The following is a 26,797-nucleotide window of genomic DNA, read 5'->3' on the forward strand; positions in this document are numbered from 1 at the left end:
TGGCTTCCAGCTACTATAAATCTGAATTTGACTGTAACTAACAGTACAATTCCTTACTGTAACTAAAACAGAGGAGGTCTGTCAACATCAGGAACACGTTTCCCGATACACTGTAAAAGACTGCAAGAGATGAAGATCGCAGTGTGGCTGTTATATTCTGTTCCTCGACAATAATTATAATCTCACATCCCAGCCATGTAAGGCATCTCGGGAGTGATGTAATAAAACCCAAAAACATAAAGTGATGAGCAATATAAGGTGAACCACCGAGATGGAACGAGCTATCAATGTAACTATTCCCTCTGCTTAAACTGCACTAGCATGACACACACAAACATGCACACACAGGCTCAGGCAGAGACATGTCTGATTTAGTTTTTAGGTACACATTAATGACATGCATGTAAGGGGAAAGAAGTACTGCCCGTATGAAATATAATACATGTGTGTTAAAAAAAGAACGAGCGCATGACAGAATGTCACCAAAGCAGACAACGTTTTAATGTCAAAGCGTAATTAGCAAAATGCACGATATAAAATATGAGGAAGGAATAGCATTACGTTTTGGAAATATCTAAGCGCTCATCTTAAGAGATTTACGGTAACCTTACACTGAACAGTGACCGAGGCTAGAGGCGGGACCCAAATGGTGAAAGATGTGTGTAGGTTGAGTAAAAGGGGATGGCTACTGATAAAAAAAATATCGTTTCAATAACAATGCGGGCTTTAGAGCGTTTAAGGCGTTGAATTTAGAGTATGGTCCTGTGCGCCTACAGCGCGGATGTAGCTCTCTTATTGTATACAACAAATTAAGTCGTGATCAGTTATTTTATAAGCTAGTCGGTATATTAGTTCTTACGCAGCTTATTTTATATATGCATGTATGTGTGTACGTATATATTAATATATTGATTTTAAAGTATTGTTGTGCATCTCAGCTGCATCCATTCATTTAGTGTCCGGCAACTATGTTACACCGATGGATCAAGTCGACTTCTCAGTAGTTACATGAAGAGCAAGCAACGAAAGTAATCAAGAAAAAATAATATGTTACTGTAATTAAAAAAATAAGACGAGCAAACGAAGGAGCAAACGGTCTAAGATGACTATGCCTGTCCCGGAGAGGAACTCGGGCTCTGGGGTAAAGGAGGAGGAGAGTGAAGATGAGAGCGAGATCCTGGAGGAGAGCCCCTGCGGCCGCTGGCAGAAGCGGAGGGAGCAGGTAAGCGTCCATCACCGGCCATATAATACGCATATGTTTGTGCTGCAGGAGAACTTCCAAGTTCGTAGATGAATGTGTGCCTGTGTGCGGGGCGGGACACGGCGATTAGTAAATGACTGATAGAGCAGAGGTAGCTAGGTAGTTGGGTGGGAGAGGGCAGGGCGATTAGTAAATAACTGATACCGGCTTCTGTCACCAATGTGGTGCGATTCTTTGTTCACACACACGAGATCGTAGACCATTTAGATGTAGTTGTTATTTTTGTCATAGAATCTGTTTGTAATACACTTACAGAATATGTCCCGAGTCCCTGACCCGCACTGACACTGCGCACGCTTGATTTAAAGCTTGAGTGATACAATGTATCGTCATAAATGCCTCGGATACATTACACAAGCTATTCCGGTCTTGGTCCTGTTTCAGCGCTGAGACTGATACGTATAGCTGTACGTTGCATGTTGCCTGCCGTGTTGAAACTGTAAGCCTAATTGTGACTCGTTTCTGTTTTCATAATGATCATTTCAGAACTCTGGGAACCAAGTTTTTATTCACATTCTTCTCGGTGACTCTGTTTCTTTTGAAGTGTCTGACTTTGTGTTCCACTACCCCAAAAACACAAATTTAAGTTCTGCCGTTACTTAAGTTATTTGTGTGGGGTGGGGGGGTGTGCCGCGTTGTTCGTTAGCGTAGAACCTTCTGCTCACGCAGGCGGACACTCAGTCAGGATGACCCGCTTGGTCGTGCTCATGTGCACAATGTCTGATCTTCCATTACAGACCAGGAAACTGGCACCTGTACCTTCAACCTTTTAAAAAAAAACACCTAAATTTTTTAGTGCAGCTGAATCATCATAGGCACCCCATTCATATACGCACACCCACGCCTGCATGCATGCACACACAAACTGTCGACAATGCTTCTTCACTCTTGCCCTGGAGGATATTTTGGTTTCACAATCATCAGCAGTCAAGGGCTGAGGTGGCTTCCGTCATAAGCATCCCTTCTGAGAAAATGTGATCCTTCTTGGATTGCCGGCCAAATAGGCCAGATGTCTTAAAGAACCCGTGGTGAATTGTATATTGTTATCATTTACTATTGCTTGTATTAAACATTATACACATCAACTACACTTATGCGTCTGCCAGTCAGCAGCACTTATCTGCACTCCTACTCCACTTAAATAATTGTCCATCCACATCTGTCCATCCATTCATTATTCATCCACTTTTTCCATTCATTCATGATCAGTTTGGTTTCTATGATCTTTTTCTTTGTCAGCAGTAAATTTTACATGGAAACGTTTTCTGCTTTGCTGATTGGATTTCAGGTACTTAATGGATATCTTACTGGATATCTTACTGGATATCTTTATGTACTATGGCAAAGGCTTCAGTAAAAATGCATTAAAATACATTTCAGTTTTAATGTCTCTATACATATGTCAAGGTTACATCTGAGTAGGACAAGTTTCTGAATGTGAGATTTGCCTTTTTGTGCTGTGACTGTGCCGCTGTGCGGTCTGATGGAGCTCAACCCTCCATCTCAAAGCTGCAGCTGCGATTTCATAGAAGGGAATTCAGTGCCGTCACTTTTACACATGACATCATAGATAAATTTAGAAGCAGACGTGACTGAATACTTTTAGTTGAAACGAGCTGGTTGATCTGGGTAAGATTGCTTTTCGGAATCTTATGTCTGCTGGAGTGTCATTTTATATCTTAGACATAAAATGCGTGTTCTCTTACAGAAGTACTGGGAGGTACGTCTGCGCGGAAGTTTTCTTTTTAAACAAAGCCTTAGAGGTGGAAAGTCTCTTTGGAACGCTTATGACTGGGGCTAACGCAGCATTTATTTTCAGCAGGGGTGGCCAATCTTATCCGCAAAGGGCCGGTGTGTATGCAGGGTTCTGCGATAACCTTTAGGTCAGCTGTTCAAACCCAGGTGTGAGGAATTAGGGAGTTGCAACAAAAACCCGCACACACACAGTGGGCCTTTCTGGATAAGATCGGCCACCCCTGTTCGAGATTATGAAAGTTATGCAGTGGGTTTAGAGTGATGTTAAGTGGACTAATCACACTGCGTGTAAACTGGAATCCCTTAAGTGCATATTGTCTTTAGTTGGTGCTTTCTTCTTTTTTTTTGTTAGAGTGATAACGGTCATAAGAACAGCCCAGCTGTCACTGTCGTCCATGATTAGGTTACTGGTCATGGAGAAGCAGTTGTAAGGGTGACTGAGCCTGAACCTGGGATCACATGCAGCAGCTCAGTGGCTTTCAGATGAGGGTCATCGCTGTTGGCTGGTGTGACAGGAGCATAAGGGGCATAGCTCTCAGTACCAAGGACACTAAGATCGTACTTGTGGTCTTGGCAAGACTGGGCTTGCAGACTTCCCTCCCACGAACGAAGTTGAGACACAATGAATCATGGGATTGGTCTCGTTCAGTGAGGATGCAACTGGTAACTGATGTTTCGATGTTTCCTTGATATCTGTGTGGGGCGGGGGGGGGGGGGGGGGGGGGGGACAACAATGACATCCGGGGATTTTCACTGATCTCTGTACTTCTTGAGTATCGGAACTGGCCTTTGGCAGTGGAGGATGACGTAAAACAGATACACGAGAACCCAAGTATGGTCAAGTACTCATATTGAGAGACACTCTAGATCCATGGTTCCCAGCATAAGTCCCTTTGGGATCCACAGTCAGTCCATTTTTTTGGTCCCTCCCAGCTCACAGCTTGCCTGTGCCAGGTATTCGGCGTTCTTGATTGGCCGAGAGCGGGATAAATTACATCATAGCTCTGTCGGCCGATAGCCAATGACAGTCCCTAGACTTGGCCTCACACTGGCAAGCATGTGAAGGTTCTGTACAATTTACATACAAAGAAGTGGTGCGTGATTCAGTGGGTTAGGACTCGGTGCCTAGGATCAGAAGGTTGCCAGGTCAAATCCCAGATTCGGCAGAGCTATTTCACCATCGGGCCCTTGAGCACGGCCTTTAACCTGAAAATGCTCCAGGAACTGGCTGGTCCCGGTTTCGCAAAAAAAAAATGATCATCACTTTGGATGGAAGTGCCTACTAAATAAAATGCGTTCAAGTAAAAAAAATGCGATGCGAATGCTCAGACATTTTGCAACAGTTAACATACAGACACACACAGGGAAGAGCCCGTAGACGCACCCTGCTATCTCAGCTGCAGTAGGAGTGATCCAGGCACAGTTGCCTGTGCTCAGGGGGAGATTAGCAAACGGTCACAATTTCGCAGAGAAGCATTAAAGCATCCAGCACGTTCATGTCCTAGAGCGACACTTACTCTCTGAGGAATGCAGTACGCTCTACACTCGGCAAACGAGCTTGTGTTGGCAGCTCAAGGAGAGGCTCCAGCCTGCTTGTGCAATTTAAGGCCTGTTGCAGGCATGTCATCACCTCCGGAAGCCTGCTTCTCTTTCGAACTGCAAGGCCACTGCAGAAACGGCGCGTGGAAAACGGCATACTGCAGTACACCGCAGTGAAGTCCTGCTTCCTTAACGTCTCTGTTCTGTGCAGTGGTGTCAGTTAACATTTAATCATATTTCACCACCAGGGTGCCTCAGTGGGTAGTGGTTTTACCTCTGACCTCCAAAGGTTGTTGGTTCAAGTCCTGCCTCCACTGTACATATATGTGCGTGTGTGAGCCCCTGCGATGGGCTGCAGTCTCGTCTAGAATGGCTTGGGTCCCATGCTGCAGGAAAGTGAACAGGACTTTTCGTTCCAGTTTGTTGCATGTTTATTTTTGTCTCTTTATTTCTGTCTGTACTTGTCTCTTAGAGCATATGGTGGGATTTCAGCTGCCCATCTGTGCTGTATTTGAATGATGAATGAATGAATGAATGTCACATTTATATAGACGCTTGTCACGACACCTTAAGTACTTCTTAAAGAAGCGTAGAGGATCCACTTCAACCACCACTGTGTGGCCCCCCCACCTGGATGATGCCACGGCAGCCATTCTGCACCAGTACGCTCGCCACACAGAAGCTAAGGTGGTGAAGAGTCAGGAGGGAATTCGCCAGTTAGATACAGGGAATGATTAGGAGACCAGATTTGATAGGGCAACAGTGGGCATTTTTAGTCAGCACAGCAGGGAACCACCCCTACTCTTTCAAAGGAAACTCAGGAATCTTTTATGATTTCAGAGAGTCAGGACCTTGGTTTTACATCTGGATGGCACCATTTTCACAGCACAGTGTCCCCATCGCTGCATTGGGATCCACACAGACCACAGGATGGGCTTTACCTGTTGGCCACATCAACACCTCCAACAGCAACAGCTTTTCTATTTCCTTTTTGAAATCCCTCTTGTTGTCTGGGTCGTCCTTTGCGAACATATGAATGTGGGAAGTATATAGTCCACGACAGCGATTCTCAACCCGTGGGTTGTGGCCAAAATTTGGGTGGCGGCAAGTTCTGAAAGGGTTGGAAATGTAAGCATTAATCTATATAAATGGGTCTTAGGTCTGCAAACGCTGAGCACTAAACTAATGAGCACTCAACCAATCCAAGAAGCCAAACCACAGATTCTTAATTTAAAATTGACTGGCACGTCCAATCAGATTTGTGCGATAGGCATTGATTGGCGTAAATTGCAGAGTGCACTTCATGGAGGAGGAACTGACAAGAGACACTTGATGTAATGGGTGGACGAGAAACAGTACCCAGGAACTCAAAGATGAAGTAAATACTGTAGCAGGAACGCTACAGCAGAAATGCAGTCAAGGCAGTGTTTTCATATAGCGCCCATAGATTTTGCAATGCCCAGACATGTCAACAGAGTCAACAGACAACAAGGGTGGGGTGGCATTCAGTGATGACACCTCGATGGTGAAGTGGTTATGATGGATGGCTAATGAGCTGCCAGTCTGGGAGAGCCTGTAATGCTTTGTGCAATGATTACTAAATTAAGAAAGAATAAAGTATTTGCCAATATCCTGCATCCCCTCATAGAGAAAATAACGCAGTTTGACACTGTATATGTGAAAGTCTGGACCCTATAACTGAGGCTATGAGTGCAAGGCAGGGAATAACCCAGGGCAGAGCGGCAGCCCATCGCAGGGCTCACCACACACTCACACACACACACATTCATACCTATGGACAATTAGATAACTCCACTTCACCTTAGCATGTGTTTGATAGGGTGCCAAAGAATGTCTTAACTGTTCGGTTCCCGTGCTTATATATAAATCTTTAAATTGTTATATTGAAGTAGCCTGTTTAGACTGCTTCGCTGTTTTTATTATCATTACTATGTTTTCCATCCTTCTTTGTGCTGATTAAAACTGAATGCTACTTAATTAGCTTTTGGAATTTAAAGTGAACAAAATCCAAAAACAATTCCAGATGAGCAATAGGTGCAATAGCAGTGACCCCTACAGGTCTTGAGGTGTAATGGCAGTGACCCCTACAGGTCTTGAGGTGTAATGGCAGTGACCCCTACAGGTCTTGGGTTGTAATGGCAGTGACCCCTACAGGTCTTGGGTTGTAATGGCAGTGACCCCTACAGGTCTTGGGTTGTAATGGCAGTGACTCCTACCGGTCTTGAATATGTGATAACGATTTCATCCTGCAGATTCAGCCCCTGCTTCCCAGGCCTTATTATCCAGAAATTCAAAGTAAGAGAGCAATTTTTAGTCCTTTTTGTATCTAATATCCCAGTCTGTTACTTAATATTCAGTTCAATTAAATTTTTTATGTATAGCACCTTTCACAACAGAGTCGTCCCACGGCACTTTACATGGATATGTTGTGTTACATTAAACATCATTAGAGAGAGGGATACAGAATAGGAAAAGGGAAGGAAAGAAAATACATAAAGAAAGGCACATGACAATGGAGGAGAGAAACCAAAAACTCCTAAGTAAGGAGAAGAAAAACCTCTGGGGGTCCAAGGTCAACTGGCTGCCCAACCCCCCCTGGGCAAACTAACATTACTGAAAACAGAAGAGTGTGGACTTGCTTGCTAAAAGGGAGGTATAAGCTGTTAAAGATCAAGACAAAGTCCATCAATGAGTCCGTTATCCACATTGGCCTGTGTAGGGTGGCCAAAGTCCATCAAAGAGTCCGTTATCCACATTGGCCTGTGTAGGGTGGCCAAGGTCCATCAGTGAGTCTGTTCTCTATGCTGTTCTGGGTAGGGTGGCACTGAAGGCTGCAGCCACGATGATACAGTTCGTAGATCCCATTCGTGATGTCACCCCTCCATGGGACTGAACCTGGACTCCATCCCGTGCACCATCCGGACATGTGGGAAGGCAGAAAGCATTGATGGTCAGAACATGAATTTACACATAAATGGACGAGCATAGTCGGTAAAAACGACACGTACAGCAGCACCAGCAGCCAAAGTTACATTGTGTCACTTTATATATATGTGGAACGACAAGGAAACCTGCACTCGGATCACAGAATGCAGGTCTCCTTGTCGTTCCACATATATATAAAGTGAACCTGAAACTTAAGCAAACCTATGTGTCCTCAAAATGAACGTAGACATATTTACAAAAACCTTAAAGCATTTCTAAAAAATGAATCCCATTTACCCAGCATATCCCTAACCCTCTGTGCTAGCCTTCTGCCCCGTCAACATGCATACATCTATACATATACGATGTTAGCATTATCCGGATCACAGCTGGAGACAATAACGAAGGACCAAAACAGCACTAAAGAATAAAACAGGAACACCGAAGGAGAAGCATGAAACGCGAAATGAGTGTCGTAGCTGCAAGGAGACATCAGGGAGGGCACTGGGACATTGGCAGGTCAGGAACTGGTGAACGGAGGCATCGAAATCCGATACAGAGGGGATCTGGCTGGGACGGCCTGCAGCTGAGGGCAGCTAATAAGCTTTGGCTTACAGGAGCAGGATGTGGGCGTAGGTGGCGGTGGGCTGACTGCTCGCTGACATTTATTAATCCAGCAATTTCACTGAGAGTTTAATGGATGTTTATTTACCGAGCAAAGCCTTTGACACATGACTACTAAAAGGCTGATTAATAAATGACCCCGGTCAGTGTTTTACTTTTCAGCCGTGGATACTGTAGATTTCATTTCTGTCCTTGGCCCAAGCGGCTACGATGCTGCTCCCTGTGTTATTATGGGGTGGTGACAGAACACTTCGTGTGTGTGTTTCCGCCTGAAAGTTATTTGTAAAGTCACATGGCTTTCGGGAATGTAAACCTCAGTTTATTTAATTTACAGTACATTCCAACCCGAGAATTGTAATGATGTAAGACTTCCACCCACCCATCTTCCATTAAAACTTATGCACAGCAGATCCATAGCAGACACACCAAATACACTACAGACTATTTGGGTGGGGGGGCAATTAACCTAACTGTATGTCTTATAATTAACCCATAATAAAGAGTCAAAATGATCTTTAAATGACCTTCTGGTTGGTGTACGACTGTCAACGTACGTCAGCCTCTAAAGTCACCCTACTTGCAGTGACCATCTAATGCTCCCATATATTTTTTGACTTGACGGCTGTCACACACTCGTATTGCTAATCAAATACCTATTAGTCATTTAACTGATCCGGTTAATTAATTGATTGAGCTGATGGTGAAATGTAAAAACACACACAGTGGCTGAGCGGGATCTGAAGCGATGTTCATCTTGCCATCTAACTAGGTATCAATAACTTTTTGGAGAACAAACTTTTTTTTTTGTTAGTTTTTGCTGATACTGTTCATTTGTATGTATTCTACTGTTAAACTGTGCTTTTCTCTCAGCAAATATGGAGTAATTGCACAGATAAGTAGCTTTAAACAGTTTATGTGGCAGCCTAAGACATTTGCGCGGTACGGTATCTGTGTAGATCTATGTATTCCCTGATCCTCATTATTATTCTGTGACTCTGAAAAGACCTAGAGAGCCCTTGCTGTATCTTCCAGGATTGGCTCCAGACCCCAATAACCCTGCATAGGACAAGCAGGTATAGAAAACGGATGGACGTCTGGACCTACAGAGCAGCTTAGAATCAGTAACGCCTCTGTTTTTCCCAAGTTCGCTGTGCTGTCAAAGTGTGCGTTTGCATATTACCAGCAGCCGCACCCCGTAATTACTCATAAGGAACAAAAAGTAGAGACCTTCTTTGTGCATTTTTTTGCAAAAACATGCCTCTTACATTTACCTTTACATTTACAGTGTTTGGCAGACACCCTTAGCCAGAGCGACTTGCATAAGTGCTTTATGACTCTGCAATGAATTTTTCCAATACTAGCTCTTACTCAACCCTTACTCCAAGAGTGTCCTCCCCCCAAGTGTTTTGTATGGGCAACTGTGGAAGTCAGTTTTTCGCTTTATCTGTTGAGTTGCGTAATTGGCCTAATTTACCTCAAAGAAGCCGTTCTTGTGAAGCGCTTCAAACGCAGCGTTAAATTCACCTTGTGAGAGAGGCAAAGTCGGCACTGCTCTTCTTGAGGGGGTACGTACATCTTTTGGGAACCTTTTTATTGAACTTTAACCGAGGAGAATATGAGCCTGTTTCAGACTGATGAAGTGCTTGAGAAATCGTCAGTGGTGCTGACAACGGGAAGTGAGAGTATTTCTGTATTCTGACTCGGCTCTTTTTCTGGTGTGTGTGTTTAAAAAAAAAAAGAAAAAAAAATTTCTGCACTTCTCAACGGAGTTTTCAGATAGATGGTATTCATAGCTTGGGTCCTTATTGAGCTAGCATCGGAAATTCATCGCAGAGTCTCAAAGCACTTATGTAAGTGTTAGGTTGAAGAAACTGTTATTAATCATTTTGTTATCACTCCTGTATGATCAGCAATGAATGTAAATATGTATATACATTATTTTGTTTTCCCCTAGCCTCATACTTTAGATTATATTAATAATAGCATTCCCACCTTAGCAAAACCAGAACTTTCTCTCACCTCCCTATTCTGCATGACTCTTGCGCCTCCCACTGACTATAAATAAAGGAGCCAAGGGGAACCACCCTTTGTAACACATTCTGCTGTAGTTTGCATTGCAGAGAGTGTGGGTACCCTTGCAAGTAAAAACTATAAAGTGTGTTGTCTCAATAAAAGGTGGAGTTGGGGTGGAAACGCCGGGCGCTTTCCCCAGCAGTAAGTCGCTCTGGCTAAGGGCGTCTGCCAAATACTGTAAATGTAAATGTAAATGAGAGAAGTGAGTTTTCATATTTCTTGCATATTTCCTGCTCACTTGGGATAATCTATTTACAGGCTCTGGAGACACACCCTGCACTGGATGGTCAACCATGATTTTTTTAAATGTATACAGTGTGTTATTACCTCAGTATTTTAAAGTGTGTATTTCTAACAAACACTTATCTTTAGTACTGACATTGTGGCTCAATGAGTTTCTCTGTAGCCTCAGAGTACTGCGCTTGGTTATTTTTCCATGTTTTGTCATAGTTTTTCTGGCTGCAGGTCCAATATTTGGTCTTTAGGCAAATTGCTTCTTCTAAATAGCCCATAGTGTGTGCTCCGCACTGCTGGGATATCTGGGATAGCTTCCAGGATCACCATACATAAAAGTGTGTTTTTTTTAAGCTACTGAAAGGGTGGATTATTATTGTTGTCATAGTCTAAATTTTATAAATCTTCCTGTAATCTACAAAATCTGTGGGATTTACTTCTCTCTAAAAACAGCACAGGTATCTCTGTGTTACTGCAGTGTTTTTCTTGCCATATCATAATTAATCATCGTAACCCAGGGATTGTCAGACTTGTGTACTTATCAAAACACTCGTGTAATGACCTGTCTTCATAAATGCGATCCTGTAAGAAGGGATCGAGTACAACAGGCCGTTCTGCTGAAACGTCACTTGTCTTTCTGAGACATAAAACCCAGACTGAAACTTGCACAAAAATTTCAGGTCCAGAAAGTACAAATCCAGACCAGGATTTTGTTTCAACCAACCAGTGGAGTATAAAGAGTTACAGTCACAGAGTATTCAACTGATTGGTTGAAACCAAATCCTGGTCTGGATTTGTACTTGAACCTGAACTTTCCACCTCTGAAAGCTTGGCTATTTACTCAGTGCCATCCAGGTATATTGAGCTACTCCTCAGATCTTGGCTGCTATGCTACTTGTTTAGCTCGGCCAATGTTTCCTGGCGTTTCATTATGCTTTATATAGAGTTCACTGCAATGGAAATTTTATGAGCAACAAGACCCGCTAACCTCGGGCTAGTTATGTTTAATGTTTTTACATTGTGGAAAAGGCCTATGGCAGGGGTAGGGAACCTGATCCATGGAGAGCCGGTGTGGGCGTGGTTGCAGGTTTTTGGGATGACCTTTCAGTCAGCCAATAACAGTGGATTCCAAGGACTGGAGTTGAGAATCGCTGCTTTATTATTGGCTGACTGAGAGGTCATCCTAAAAACCCGCACCGACACCGGCTCTCCATGGATCAGGTTCGCTACCCCTGGCCTATGGTCTCTTCCCGGTGCTATCAGACGGTGCGCATTGTAATATTAGATTTCAAAGCTTCAAAGCTTCTCATCTCAGAGCAGCATATCTGTGACTTCATGTACCATTGGAGATTCCAGGCCACATCTTTCTGATGCCTTGTCTAGTTCAGTCAATCAGACAATTATTCAACACCAAATTGAATTGCAGTGGTTTTGTATTCTGTGATGGGTTGGCACCCCGTCTTAGGTTATGCCCTACCTTGAGCCAGCAACTTATGGCATAGGTTCTACCCCCCCACCCTAAATAGGACAAGTTGCTATAGAAAGTGGATGGATGGATGGTTTTCTATTTGACCTCTTGAGTAGCATGATAATGCTTTGTTTTGTTTAATTACTCTAGCCATTGTCCTTAGAAAAGGATTCCATTTGCTAGGTGTGAATTAACATCGGCACTCATTCAACATGTTTACTTAGTAATGAGATTTTGGTGCTGCTTTTCGCAGCAGGCGTAGGTGTCAAGCATCTACTTCATTGGGTTTGTGATCTGCGATTGTATCCGGAAGGTTGTGGGTTCAAATCTCATGGTCGTCAGAGTTATCATGTTGCTGTTGGGTCATCTGCTGTAGGAGTGCTGGGCTTTCCCTGGTTTTACATTGCTTTGGACAAAAGCATCAAATGATGGCTTTGCTCAAATGTCTGGCCTCTGGACTGCACACTCTTAACTCTAAGCCTCTCGTTGCCATTGTGCCTCCTCTGGCAAGGTTACTCATAAAAACATCTGGGCTCTGAAATGTGAAATATGTCCTTCCACTCCCAGTGCTGTTGCATCTAAAGAATAACAAACACCTATAAATGGGATTCATGTTTATTGTCTTTTTCTAAATGCCTTTGTCATTCCTTTACAGATGGGGGGTGTGTGTTTATTTGGACAGAGGATGCTTTGGGTAGGATGTGCAGAGTCATAAGGGTAGTTTTTTGTGTTGTGTAATCAGAAAGTATGGACATGTGCAAGGATGATATGTAGACAGGGCTGGTTACGCTTTCTAAATTACATTCATACATACACTTTAAAACAATCTGCATTTTAAAATCCTGCTTTAATCCTGGTTCTACTGACAGAAGGCTGTGCTGAGCAGCAGGTTGCTTCCAGGTTCAAAATTTACAAGACTGCAGTACAGAAGAACAATGTGAAACAGGAGACACTGGGAACGAGCAGAAACCAGCGAGGTAAAGGGCGGAAGAGATATTATAATGCTAGAGACGACCGTCAACTTATCCAGTAGTGTCTCATGAATCGGAGGATGACATCAAGTGACCTTCTAAAGGAATGGGAAACATGAAGTGTAGGTGTGAAGTGCACTGCTAGGAGAGTTTGTGTCAGGCTATTTGAAGCAGGACTGAAGAGCCATAAAGGAAGGAAGGAGCCCTTCATTAATGAGAAACAGAAAAGAGCAGGGCTGCAGTGTGCAATATATATAATCACAGATGCACATCCATAAATTGAGCGAAACGAAAAATGTTGCAGTGGTCTCTTAATTCCAGAGCTGTATATATAGTATAATAGGTTTATAATGTCACCAGTTTAGACCGCTTAACAAAGCACTTGACTTTGATCTGCTTCTGATATTCAGCATTCTTGCGCCTTGACCTCCTGCCACTATGTTAACATTTCAAAGGCCTCGACTCCAGACTCAGTCGTCCTCTTTCATCTGATCCGACACCTTTGACAGCTGGCACAAGGAAAGCCACTGTGCTCAGCGTGTAAAAGGCACAGCAGTGAGGTAGAACAATGCCTTTTGTTCCAACAGACCAAACCCTCCACCCTGGTTACAGTAGCAACCATTGATGAGCTCATAATGACTTATGACTTGAGGAAAAACACAGATGACATCACTCTACCCTATTCTGTTCTTTTTCCTCTTCCCTGTTTTCTTTTAATCATCTTCTCCATCGCATACTCATGCCTGCCTGGAGCACTGGAGCAGCATCTGGTGGCATGTCATTCACCCACTATGCATTTGCAAAGCCTGGTTGAAGAATAATTATTTAGCACTGGATACAATAGCATTCTTCATCAAAGCAGGTAGTGACCGACAGGCCCTGACATTCTGCCAAGCTAAACTATTAAATTCTTGCTTTCATGTGTAATGTGCTTTTTAATTCAGAGTATTAAGTTACTTCTTACTAATTGTCAATGGAAGAATGACTTACTGGACCCAAAGTTTTGGGATAGCTGGGATGTGGTAAAGTGTATTCAGCCGATGGGTGTGTGAGATTTGCTCCGTTTGGGTGGTGAATGGATCCAAATTACACCGGGATGGGAGGACAGGGCAGGGACATTATGTGGGTTGGGAGTAATTAGAGTTGAGGAGAACCAGCCAGCTCTCAGCCATGAGAGCTTTGACTTGTGGGAAATGTGGAGGGGAACAGCAGGGAGATCGGCGTGGGAAGCAAGACGGCTCCGCGGCCTAAATGTGGCTCAGGATCATGCATCCGTCTTATGCCTGTGTACCGTGCGCCATTTTCCCACCGATTAATAAAGCAAGTAAATGGCCAAAAGGGGGCAAACTGGACTAAGAGTCAGAAACTTAGACTGTTGACTTGTTCCGTATTTTGTTATTGGTATAAAAGATTTAATGTTAATGGCGGAAATCTTCATGTGGTGAATTTGATGCTGATATGATGTCATTACCCTACAACCCTGAAAACGGAGAAGGAGTTTTGGTGGGCGAGTCCATCTGCATGCAAGACGACCTCGTTATGTTCTGACTGTCCGGACAGGGTGATACTTACTTATGCCTTTGGCTGGAGTTTCAACAAACAGCTTCCCAGTTGAGGTTTCAGTCTCATATTGTAAGTGCCACGCACGATTCAAATAAAAACGTAGTTTTATGAAAGCGACTGAAAGAATGCAGTTTGGAATGTGCAGGAGAATGTTGATTTTTGTGTGCATCACGTACGTGTTTTTGGGGGGATCTGCATTTGTACATTTCAGTTTAAACTGGAAACATTTTTATAGCATATTATAGAATAAAGAGAAAGTGTTTTAGTGAAATATTTCACTTCTACTTCATTCACGCTGCTTAGATTTTTCAGAAAAAGAGCTTCTTTTCAGTTGTATCACCTGTAGTGGGGAAGTTACAGCTAGAACAGCATTGCTTAAAAATTCAGTTATGCCTCTCCGTCTCCCCCTGTAGGTGAGTCAGGGCAATGTTCCGGGTATTGAGACTGCCTCCTTGGCCATGGACACAGAAGAGGGAGTGGAAGTGGTATGGAATGAAGTACAGTTTTCTGACAAGAAGGTCTTCAAGACACTGGAGGTACATGCCAAATGCACCTTGCTTACTGTAGGTAGATATGCTCAAGTTCTTCAAAAACTGATGTATATAGAGGATTTAAAATGGCAGAGTCACGGTCACCCGCAGCCTCCTGTTCAGCTTCTGTTTACTTCTTCTGCAGGACAAAATCAAGGAGATGTTTGAGAACCTGATGCAGGTGGACCACCCCAATATCGTCAAGTTCCACAAGTACTGGCTAGACATGAGAGAAGGTCGAGCAAGGGTGAGTGGGACACAAAGACCCAGCAATGACTCAGCAAAGACCCAGCAATGACCCAGCAAAGACCCAGCAATGACTCAGCAAAGACCCAGCAATGACTCAGCAAAGACCCAGCAATGACTCAGCAAAGACCCGTGCTCTGTACTGTTACAAACATATAGAGTCTTGTGAAAACATTAGAGGTCACCCAATGAAAACCTGTCTTTTTTAACATAGGTAAGCATATTCACATTCGATCTTCATTTTAACAGTATCGAGAGATTAAGGTAATATAACTAAACAAACCAAACTTAAGAAATGTCTTTTAAAAATTATCTGTGAAATGTAATTGATAGAAAAGCAATTTCGTGTGAATAAAAAGTTAGGATACCCCCAGATTCATTACTACTTAAAATGGCTAGAATTAGATTCAAGTGCAAATCATTAGAACATTGTTACAGAGCATTTTGGAGCAGCCAGGTTTAACTCAGACGTTTCGTTTGGTCTGCTCCTGATTGTCGAAGTGATTGGTATCACCATGGTGAGATCCAAAGAACTCTCTGAGGCCTTCAGAAAGAAGAATGTAGATGCATATGTGTGTGGAAGGGATGTGAAAAGTCTTCAAAAAAATTGAAATCAGTCATTCCACTGTCCAGAAATCAACGTACAAGTGGAGAATAATTAAAACAGCTGCCAAAATAGCCAGGTCAGGCCGTGCTAGCGAGTGCAGCCCAAAAGCAGAACACAAGATGCTTAAAGACATCTTCAACAATCATAGAATGTCATCACAGGATCTACAGGAAGCTCATGCCACAGTTGATGTCAGAGTACATCCATCTACCATCAGAAAGAGACGCACGAGGTTGATTTACATGGGAGGTGTGCAAGGAGGAAAAACATCTGGGCAAGACTGAAGTTTGCCAGAGACCATCTAGACAAAAACTTCTGGAACAATCTGCTTTGGATGGTGTAATCTAAAATTGAATTATTTGGACACAGTAACAGAGGACATGTTTGTTATAAACCAAAGAGAGTATTTGAGCAAAAGAACTTTGAACTGTGAAGCTGGGGGCGGAAATGTCATGGATTGGGGCTGCTTTGCTGCAGCAGGACCTGACCAGCTCACCATCATAGAATCCACTATGGATTCTTCATTGTATCAGAGGGTGCTTGAGGAAAAATTGAGACCATCTCTCCAATAAATGAAGCAGAAGTACGGCTGGACCATGCGACATGACACTGACCCAAAATGCTCCGGTAAATCCACAAAAGAATGGCTCAGAATAAAGTAATGGAGAGTTCTGGAACAGCCAAGTCAAAGCCCAAATCTGAACATTATTGAGATGCTGTGGGGTTATTTGAAACAGGCTGTGCCTGCAAGACACTCTGAACACAGCTGAAGGAATTCCGCATTGAGGAGTGGGGAAAACTTTCTGCTAGTAGGTGTCAGAGACTGATAGATGGTTATTGGAAACATCTCATCAAGGTTATTTCAGCCAGAAGGGGAAATACAAGCTATTAGGGCATAGGGTGTCATTCATCAGTAGGAACTGGCATCTTTGTTAATTTCTTTTGTTAAATAAGTAAATTTGTTTGTTTTTTTTTGCATACGTGATGCAATAACGCCTCCTTTATATATAGAAATTAATTTGAAAGAAGATGAAATATAATTTGATATTTCTTAATAAAGAATTAAATATTTAATGGGGTGCCCTTATTATTTCACACGACTGTATACATAAATGCTGTACAGAGCGAGAGTGAGTGGGACACGATGACCTGGCGCTGACCCCCACTGACCGAAATGCCGGGAGACTCGTCCGCCTTCCCCAGCAGTTCCTCCCCATTTCTAGCTGTTTCTGTGTCTCTGTCATAGGTGATCTTCATCACAGAATACATGTCGTCTGGCAGCCTGAAGCAGTTTTTGAAAAAGACGAAGAAAAACCACAAAACTATGAACGTGAAGGTGAAAATGCCCTTATACATATTTTTGATAAATAGCTGAAATGTAGGTCTGTCTGTATCTTGTCTTTTTCTGTTTGAAGCTTTACTATAAGGATTCATGATTTATTGGAACCAAAATGTTTGGGTCTAAAATCTCTGTACTGCACTGATGTCTTGTAGCACAATAAGCGAGTTGTATGTTGCTACTGATAGATACTCCAGGCGTTTAGCTCATCTTTAGGTACACAGCACCCCCTGTGGGTAAACCTATGTAAGAAATTAGTAAGAAACCTATGTTAGAATTTAGTGATCATTGTTGACACACCACAGCACACAACAACGACGAAATGTGTCCTCTGCATTTAACCCATATGTGACATAGCAGGGGGGCAGCTAATTCAGTGCCCAGGGAGCAGTGCTTGGGGGCGGTACCTTGCTCATGAGGTCTTGTTGGTCGGGGATTCAAACCTGCAGTCTTTCAATTACAAGTGCGCTTCCCTGACCATCAAGTCACCACTAGCCCCCAAAATTGCTTTGGGATTTTGCAACAGGAAATTGCAACAGGACTACCTGGGATTCAAACCCATGTCCATTGGAACTACAGATGGGGATCACACCCCTGCACCAATGAGGCGCCCATGAGTTTCAGTTTAACGTGAGCTGCCTTTGGTTGTTCCAGACTCTGTTAGTGATGTAATCGCTGTATATACACTGCTGATCAATAGCCAACTGTGCAATAATTTGGCGGTCAGGGAGATGGTCAGCTCAGGGGTTGGATGTTGAGGCGTTCCTGGAAGAGATGAGCGTCGGGGGTCATGATGGGTAGCTTGTTCCCTGCTATCGAGGAAAGTCAGAAATGACTGTTGCTGTTTTACTGCAGGCATGGAAACGATGGTGCACTCAGATCCTCTCAGCCCTTAGGTAAGTGACACCCCCTCACTCTGCCTATTCCAGATGAGCCTCCATCGCCTATTAGTTATACTCTGCAATTTGGAGATTTCAGGGAAATATCAGAGGGGAGTGTGTATGTGTTGAATCGGTTTGAACTGACAGCATAGTGCGAGTGACAGGCCTGTTCTAGGCACTTCAGTTGCTGGAGAAAATTTCTTTTGAAAGCCTCTTTCAGATAAATAATCAGGCGACTTGGCACTCATTGTGCTTCGTCAGTGTCTTACTGGTATCACAGCCTGTTAACAGAAGTGAGGCAAGTGATATTTGCCAATAAAAGGATACTCTGCAGCAGTAGAAGAGGAATTTAAATTTTTATTTCACCATAGCTGGGGGGGGGGGGGGGGGGGTATTTATATTTCCATTCCACAATTGGCCCAGATCATCCGTGCCACACAGTTTCAGAGTTACTGATTAAGCTACAGTGTTAATATAAAAGTATTCCTGCGCCTCATCACCAGTACATAACTGGGGCAGCTCACTGGGAATTCTCCGTATTCTCCCATTTAGCCACTGAGGCATTGACATGCACCGAAATAATTTGACCAGTAGTGTAAACACTTATAGTATAGCAGCATTATGGAGCAGTATTACAGCTGCTGTGTGTGACTGAATTAGCTACCGCCAGTTTACCTTTTATCACCTTGCTAGCCTTTCTAGCCTTTAGATTCTGTGTAACATTGATGTCTCTGACTGTTGCATCCAGTTACCTGCATTCCTGTGATCCTCCCATAATCCATGGCAACCTGACCTGTGACAACATCTTTATCCAACACAATGGACTCATTAAAATTGGCTCAGGTGCGCCCCCTGCAGGACATACAGTGCACTGCACTGCAATCTGTCAGGTCCCCGCTGGGGATTTGTCAATAAGGCCTTTAAGGCCAGTCTATAGCCTGTTGTATTTAATTTGTTTCCTTAGTTAATCGAACATGAAGGAAATTTATCACTAAATAAAAAACAAAATACAATACAAACAAATTCTGCAAAAATGTATCATTTAAATTTTCTACATTTTTGAGAAATTTTGGAATTTTCAAAACAGTGGTTGCAAGGGCAAAAAGGCTGTTACAATCCCGTTTTATGTCTCATGTGTTCAATCATTATTTTTTCCTTCTCTCCCTGGCCACAGTGTGGCACCGGCTGTTCGTCAATGGTAAGCCTCAGCGTGGCGAAGGGGTCTGTCTGCCCCTTCCCTTGTTACAATGTTTTTGTGCATGTGATTCATCATTCGTTGTTCTACATCATTGATGAAGTGCCAGTCTGCTACCGTTCTGCTCATGACCGTCCATCTTCTCTGTCCAGTCTTCCCAGAAGCGGTACACGGCAACGTGCAGCACCACCGGAATGACAAGCGGACCATGCACTTTTTTGCTCCGGAATACGGCTGTATGCCTGCTTCTCCATCTCGGCCCCGCATTGCTCACTGGCAGCGTGATGTCACATCCTGTCCAATAATCTGCCTGCTCTCTCAGATCTCCTCTGTGACTGTCTGTGTGCTACTATCCAGTGGCACTTTCAATCACGCCATGTTGGTTTAACAGATGTGATAGTTTACCGATTCTGTGTCATTTTGTGGGGTTGTAATGCATGATAGTCAAAAATTATATGGTCAATGGAATTCTGATGTTTACTGTAACATTTAGGAACATCACTCTACAAAAGCTTCAGCAAATAGTTTTAAAAGGCTTTCTGTTGTCAGCCTCCACCTTATGCTACCGAACTCATGGCTGTTTGTTTGCTTCCAGTGACTGAAGATGACCCTGCTATTGACATTTTTTCCTTCGGGATATGCGCCCTGGAGGTGAGATTTAAGCTTTTGTGATACTGTTGCTTTCTCATTCAGATCTGTCGCTGGCTTGTTGCGATTGGTCGCACCTCGCAAATGGCGTCAAATCAGACTCACCGCAACCCAAATATGAATTTTTATTGTAAAATTCAGGCCGAGAAAGTTCAGGTTGGCAAATTCAAATTCAGAGAAAGGGGCAAAACATCCAGGATACTCAGTAAGAACAAACGAGTGTAGATCCAATTGTGAGACGGGTCATTTGAGATTGCTTTTTCTACATTCACCACCTTAATATTGTTGCTGACTTTGGGTAAATAAATTCAAAATTGGGCTGCAGTGAGTATGATTTAATTGCCATACTTATGTGAATGATCAATATGCTTTCACTTTGCAGATGGCTGTCTTGGAAATCCAAGCCAATGGAGACACTGTAGTTTCTAGTGAGGCCATAGTACATGCAGGACAGTCCCTTGAGGACCCACTCATGAGGGTGAATGAAAGTTTTCTGTCTTCTGGAAATTATGTAAAAGTCCTCATTAGCTAGTTAATCCACGTGCCTCTCACCTCAGCATAATGCCCTCTCTGCTTGTGTCTTGATGTAGGAGTTCATCCAGTCATGTGTGCGCCCCGCGGCTAACTTGAGACCCACGGCGCACAACCTGCTCTTCCACCGTGTACTGTTTGAGGTCCACTCTCTCAAACTGCTGGCAGCCCATTGTTTCATCAACAACCAGTGTGAGACTTTAGTTCTGCAGCTTTATTATAATCTGGCATGGGCGAGAGATCCCACTCGCACGCCTATATCTAACCTAGACCCTTCTTTCTCGTAGACCTTCTTCCTGAGAATTGTGTGGAGGAGAAAACCAAGTCAATTGACCCCAGTGGCATCATGGCTGAAATTAAGCACCGTGGCCGTCCAGGAGTGCAGCTCAAGTAAGCGACTCTTAAGTTGTGTCTGTGCAGAATCTCTGCTTCTTCTCTGGTGAGGTGACTTCGCTGTCCTCTCTGCATGTGCAGATACTCTCATGTTTCCCCTCTGGAGCTGGACAAGTTCCTGGAGGACGTGAAGTGAGTGCTGGGGCATTTATGTCATTATTCTTAAACTCAGGGCTCTTCTGTATAAAACCTATCGGTGAATTAGATTTGCTGGAGGAATTTGGTGCGGAGGAGAAATTTTAGATGGTTCCTGTGTTCAGACATTGGCTGCGGCATTCCCTTGTGCATCCAGGAATGGGATCTACCCCCTGATGAATTTCGCCTCTCAGAGACCCCACCTAGTTCCACGGGCTCTCTCACTAACCCAGGAGCACACGGAGACAGGAGTGAAGACCCCCACCCCTGAGCCACAGGAAATGGAGACCCGAAAAGTGAGCAATGTATAGTATCGAAGTATACTATACTATACTATACTATACTATACTATCTGTATACTATACTATACTATCTCTAGGGTGAAAAAATTCCTAAATACGCCTACTAATTCCCCTGGAAAGTTTCCAACTTGTAATATTTCCAAAATTCCACAGCTTCACTTCCCATGGGATGGAACATTCCTGGAAAGTTTCCGGAAATTGTCTGCCCCTTTGCAATCCCAGTAATCTCACACAAATAGTAATTTGTAAGACTGCATATTCGATACACTTTTGTATGATGTTTGTTGTCTAATGCAGTGTTTCACAACCCAATCCTCAGGGAACCCCAGACAGTTCATGTCTTTGCTCCCTCCCAGCTCACAGCCAATCAGGGCACGCTGGGAGCTGAGAGGAAGCAAAAACGTGGACTGTCCGGGATTGCCAGAGGATTGGGTTGGGAAACACTGGTCTAATGTATGCATGTTATATTTTGACCTGCAAGATACAAAGCATCTTGCCAAATAAGGAAATGTTATGTAACTTTCTAGTAATGCTATGCAAATGGAGGGAACTGCCAACAGGAATCACTGCTCAGTGATCCATATTGTACTCTTTTCATATGTCACCTTGTTCCTGATTGGATCGACTGCCTCTGTTTTTTAGGTTGTCCAGGTTCACTGTAATCTGGAGTCCATTGACGAAGGGACCAGATCTCATGTGAGTTTATCTGCCAATTTGTATAGCAACTCATTACCATTCAAGGCTTTGCAGAATATACTTTTGATGTTCTATTTTACACCAGTTTACAGCACCATCAAAGCATAAATGCACTACAAGCACCACAAAGCAGAAAACAACCGTACAAGACAATGTTACTGAAAGGGCCGTAAAGCACGCATTAAAAATGAGATGAAAGCAATCTGAAATGATGCTTCATTTGCCATTTGCACAAGTACGAGTGCAAGCACATCAAATTGCTTCTTTACACATGTTCCATCTTCTCTCCTGTGAGACAAACACACACATATACAGGTGAGAGCGAAGCCTGCAGTCTGAGTACTGAATCAGCCCTTTATCCAGTGCCTATGTAGCCCCTTTACTGAGCATTAACTGAACATTTCTCAGTTAGGTGTGATGATGAAGTTCCCTGCTGAGAGGACCCTGAGTTCAAAATACAGTAGACAACAAAACATGAAAAACAATTCTCAATACTTTTGTTGTCTTAATGTTTTACACTAGCTGACCTTTTCAAATCAGAAGTGCTTCAAGGGGGCACAAGGGGGCAGTATACATTTGGATAATTAAGTTATTTAGTTGTTTTTCAGGGGCGGCATGGTGGTGCAGTGGTTAGCACTGTTGCCTCACACCTCTAGGACCCGGGTTCGAGTGTCTGCCTGGGTCACATGTGTGCGGTTTCCCCCCACAGTTCAAAAACATACTGAGGCTAATTGGACTTGCTAAATTGCCCGTAGGTGTGCATGTGTGAGTGAATGGTGTGTGAGTGTGCCCTACAATGGGCTGGCCCCCCATCCTGGGTTGTTCCCTGCCTTGTGCCCATTGCTTCCTGGATAGGCTCTCGACCCCCCATGACCCAGTAGGATAAGTGGTTTGGAAAATGGATGGATAGTTGTTTTTCAGATAGTGCGAAGCTTTTAATCCACGGCAGAAAAGACGTTGTTTGATGTGCTTTCTTAATGTTTTTCTGTGTTAAGTTCTGCGATTCAGGCTAGAGATGCTGAAGATGTGGGTTTAAGTTCCACAGCCATCCGAGCAAAGGAGTCTGACACATATAACGCAAACATAACGATTTTCTGATTTCAGTGATACTCGCTGCCATTTTGTCTAGATATAACTTATTGAGTTTGTTGTGTGTCACAAAAGGAAACCAAAAAAGCGGAGTGAAATGAGCACATATGTAAAAAACAAAAAAAAACAAAAAAAAGGAAAGCCATTGAAGCTATTTTGAATGATCTCTGCAGTGGGTGATATATTTGACAGATTGCTTTGGAGGACATATTACCCAACACCAGCATGGATGCTTAGAATAGGTACCCAGTGCTCACTCCTATTCCTCTCTCAAAACAGCTCTCGATCTTCCTAAAGATGGACGACAAGCTTCACCGACACATTAGCTGTGATGTCCAGCCCAGTGAGTCTCCTCTCTTAAAGCCCCGTTTACAGTTCCATCTGCGAGATATATTTAACTCTGTCCCTGATATAGTTTGCCAAACACTGCCTGTGATTTACAACCTTCCAACTGAATTTCCGCCAATAAATCGGCTACAAAATGGCACATGATAAAGATAGAATATAGTGAAAGTCGTGAACTTTTACTGTGACGACCAGACAGAGGGCATCTCCAGTTTTTATGCTTTTATATAACCGATATTCTTCTGCTCTCCTCAGCTGACAGCCCGAAGGACCTGGCCAATGAGCTTGTACACTATGCGTTTATCTGTGAGGTATGACTCTGACCTCAGTATTGTGATTGTGTCAGTTGATGCCTGTGATGTTGCAATTCAGTGACGCTATAAGGATGGATGCTGGTGATGCAGTGTTAATCATCCTGTTGGCTGTGCTCCTCTCTCCTGCAGGAGGACTGTGAGAGGATGACAGGATTTCTACAGGACGCCTGGGCCAAGCACTGGTCCACAGATCGGGGCTCCTCTGACCCGACAGCGGTAGCAAACTGAGCTGCGTGAGGAGCGTGTGTAAACCATCTACAGAAGCTGTGTTGGAGTTGCTACGTTGCTCAGGGTTGAGGACAAGACGCTGTGAGAGACCCTGGGGAAGCACTGGTGGTGGAGGGAGTGGATGGAGTCTTAGCCCAAGTCAAGCATAGGCTTTACCAGAGAGGGAAGCCCTTTCAGAGCCTCCTTTTGTCATTTGAAATCCTTACTTCCAGTAAGTGAACTGAGGTTGCCGCAAGATGGACAAGGTTTCCCTCCTTTTTTTGGACAATATTCTTTTTTAATTGAGATATGTGGCCCATTTTCTGTTTTTTCCTGAAGAACGTGTCACGAGTGAAAAGATTATAGCGGTGCTTGAGCACGTATAAATTTACGAGACACTCTTGTGCAAAGCTACATGCGAGTGAGGAGCAGAGAGCATGGTCAGCCAGCATCCCTGGAGCAGGCGGGCTTAAGGGCCCCGATTAAGGGCCCTGTGGTGACGTGATCACTCTGCCAGGCAGGGGATTTGAACCCACGACATTCCTAAATGGGGGTTGAGCCCAGACTTGTTAAACTACAGATAGAGAAGTTTCACGTACAGATTTTCTTTCCTATTTTTCCAGAAGGTCCATCTGATTGTCTTAATTTTTCAATTACAAATTGCAACAAACAGCAGGCGACCTAAAGTCACTGGTCGCACCTTAACCGGTAGTTAAGAATGTATAATATTCTGTCGCTCTTGCAGATGCTTTCTCTACGTTTTAAGTTTAAGCATCAAAATAGGGAGCTGGCATTTTTATTTTTATTAACTGAATTATCTAACTTAAGGCACATGGACCCACCGATGTTTGTATTCTAATAATAATATGGAACAATCTTAATATATTCGTGCATGAATCAGCACGAATATGATATGAACAACATGAATCATGAGGGCAGCACTGTGGGCCCACAGTCGTTCCTCCACTCTATGTATGGAGTTCACTTGTTATCCCATGTTCCCCTATTGCGCGGGTTTCCTTCCACAGTCTAAAGACATGCACTTAGGTTAATTTGTGTCTCTAAATTGCCCATAGAGTATGATTTTGTGTGTATGTGCCCTTTGATAAACTGGCATACCATCCAGGGTGTAGCCCAGCCCCAGAATCACCAGTTAGAGGGATACACTGCACAGGGTGTCCCTTTTAGCACCCGAAAAGTTTTCGAATTTTTCTTACACGAGAATATAAATAGTCATTACTTCCTACGAGGATTTACTACAAGGCGCTGGAGATTATATGCCACTATATATTATGCATTTTACTAAAAGCGTCCTTGACTATAGAAGCACTCTATTCCTTTTGTTTAATAGTAAACCTGAGCATAAAAGCTATGGATAGCTTGAATGGATACTTCTGAGTGACACCAACATTCCAGGACAAAAAAGGGCATCACTACAGGTGAGGCAGGATCCCAGAGGATTCGGGAATCATCTTTACAAGCCTCATATATAACGACATAAACACATGAAAAAATACGAGAAAACAAGCTTTACGTTTTGAGAAAAGAACATAATCGCTGTTCATAAGTTCGCAGAACTGGCAGCCAGCTTTGAAAATAGGTGGTTGTAACATGGTTATGAACGAAATAGCAGGACGGCTGCCTTTTTGATTTTGTCCAAAGCACACTGAATACTAATATTGTAGTCAGGGCTGATGTATGACAGCCTGAGAATGACAGTGTCTAACAACATTCAATCATCGCTCTTTTTGTGACCTACCAATACACTGGGAGACAAAGCCTGTTGCTAACCAGACGCCGCACTGACATTTCCATCTGCATGTTACTGGTTTGCTGTCTTAGCTCCCTGCACTACTGGCTGCCTTGGGTTTGCATAATCTGGCAAATACTTCAGATGGTGGCATACTGTCAACTACAGAAACACGTGTTTATATTCTACCCACTCTTAAAAATGCCTTAAACATCTAATATGGTACATACTTGATAAAAAAACGGGAATGCACAAGACAAGAAGATCTATACATTTATATTGCCTGATTACTGCTTGTCCTCATGTAAGATATTGTACAATGTCAGAGGTATTTATTATTATTAACAATAATAATAATAAAAGATAACATGAGGCTTTTGGCAGTTTCTCGTTGAATCTGTTCACATTATGTTGGCTTCGTACATTTAAGACGGGGTTATTTAATGCTCCTGTTCGTGGCGGTGGCAGCAAGCCAAGCCTCCTTTTAAAACCTGACAGCTTCCGTCACCTTGAGTGACCATTAGGAGGGCCTCTGCTTACTGAGGTAATATGCACAAACTGCCTTCTGGCCATTGGTTTTTGCAGTCTGTGTAATAACTGAGGCTTTGATCATGGGCAAATGACACTCGATGCCCCCTGCCTCACTCAACACACGTGACAATTTATTACGCAAATATAACTCATGTTAGATGTAAGCTTCATCCAGACTTTCCCAACAAACCATGACTCCTGTTACAGGTCCACATGGTCCATCCAGCCTCCTCCCCCTATGTCTAATCAACTCACCACCAAGCAAAGATCAGCTCAGCCGCTATCTCCACTGAGTACCAAAACACATAGCCTAAAAACTACAAACATGAACATTGACCTTTGTGTTGAAGTGCTCAGCTGCCAAGTAGACTTATGACCATCACTGGGGCCAAACCTGGTGTTTGTTATGGACAATCTGTGACTTAAACAGAAGTCTGACACCAGTTCACAACTTTGGTTTAGACCTTTTAGAACATCTTATGCAGTTTCTAAGAATAAAAATGTGCATTTCATAACAAAACTGACTGTACAGTTTACACAGACCCAATTTCATGAAAACACTGATATCATTACTTTTAAATTACTTTCTTGGTTCTCAGAAAAACAAATGCCTTCTAGAACACG

The 26,797-nt window shown here is 43.3% G+C and overlaps 1 protein-coding gene across 3 annotated transcripts; it reads left to right on the forward strand.

Annotated features, from left to right (window-relative positions):
• Positions 1-636: 636 nt before the first annotated feature.
• nrbp2a (nuclear receptor binding protein 2a) lies at positions 637-26,015 on the forward strand. Of its 3 annotated transcripts, none has more exons than XM_049002083.1 (18): positions 637-1,222; positions 14,848-14,970; positions 15,110-15,211; positions 17,064-17,153; positions 18,012-18,052; positions 18,786-18,880; positions 19,212-19,235; positions 19,385-19,468; positions 19,828-19,883; positions 20,263-20,358; positions 20,471-20,603; positions 20,699-20,801; positions 20,886-20,936; positions 21,097-21,235; positions 21,884-21,937; positions 23,306-23,369; positions 23,627-23,682; positions 23,815-26,015. In XM_049002083.1, exons 1-18 carry the CDS (start codon positions 1,103-1,105, stop codon positions 23,911-23,913), a joined length of 1,530 nt encoding a protein of 509 aa, XP_048858040.1. In that variant the 5' UTR covers positions 637-1,102; the 3' UTR covers positions 23,914-26,015. The 3 variants fall into 3 exon arrangements, with proteins under 3 accessions (XP_048858040.1, XP_048858043.1, XP_048858041.1); XM_049002086.1 differs by lacking the exon at positions 637-1,222 and adding an exon at positions 9,037-9,690; XM_049002084.1 differs by lacking the exon at positions 637-1,222 and adding an exon at positions 11,640-13,733.
• The last annotated feature ends 782 nt before the right edge of the window (positions 26,016-26,797 follow it).

Source organism: Brienomyrus brachyistius, unplaced genomic scaffold (genome assembly GCF_023856365.1).
Source record: "Brienomyrus brachyistius isolate T26 unplaced genomic scaffold, BBRACH_0.4 scaffold64, whole genome shotgun sequence".
Lineage (NCBI taxonomy): Eukaryota > Metazoa > Chordata > Actinopteri > Osteoglossiformes > Mormyridae > Brienomyrus > Brienomyrus brachyistius.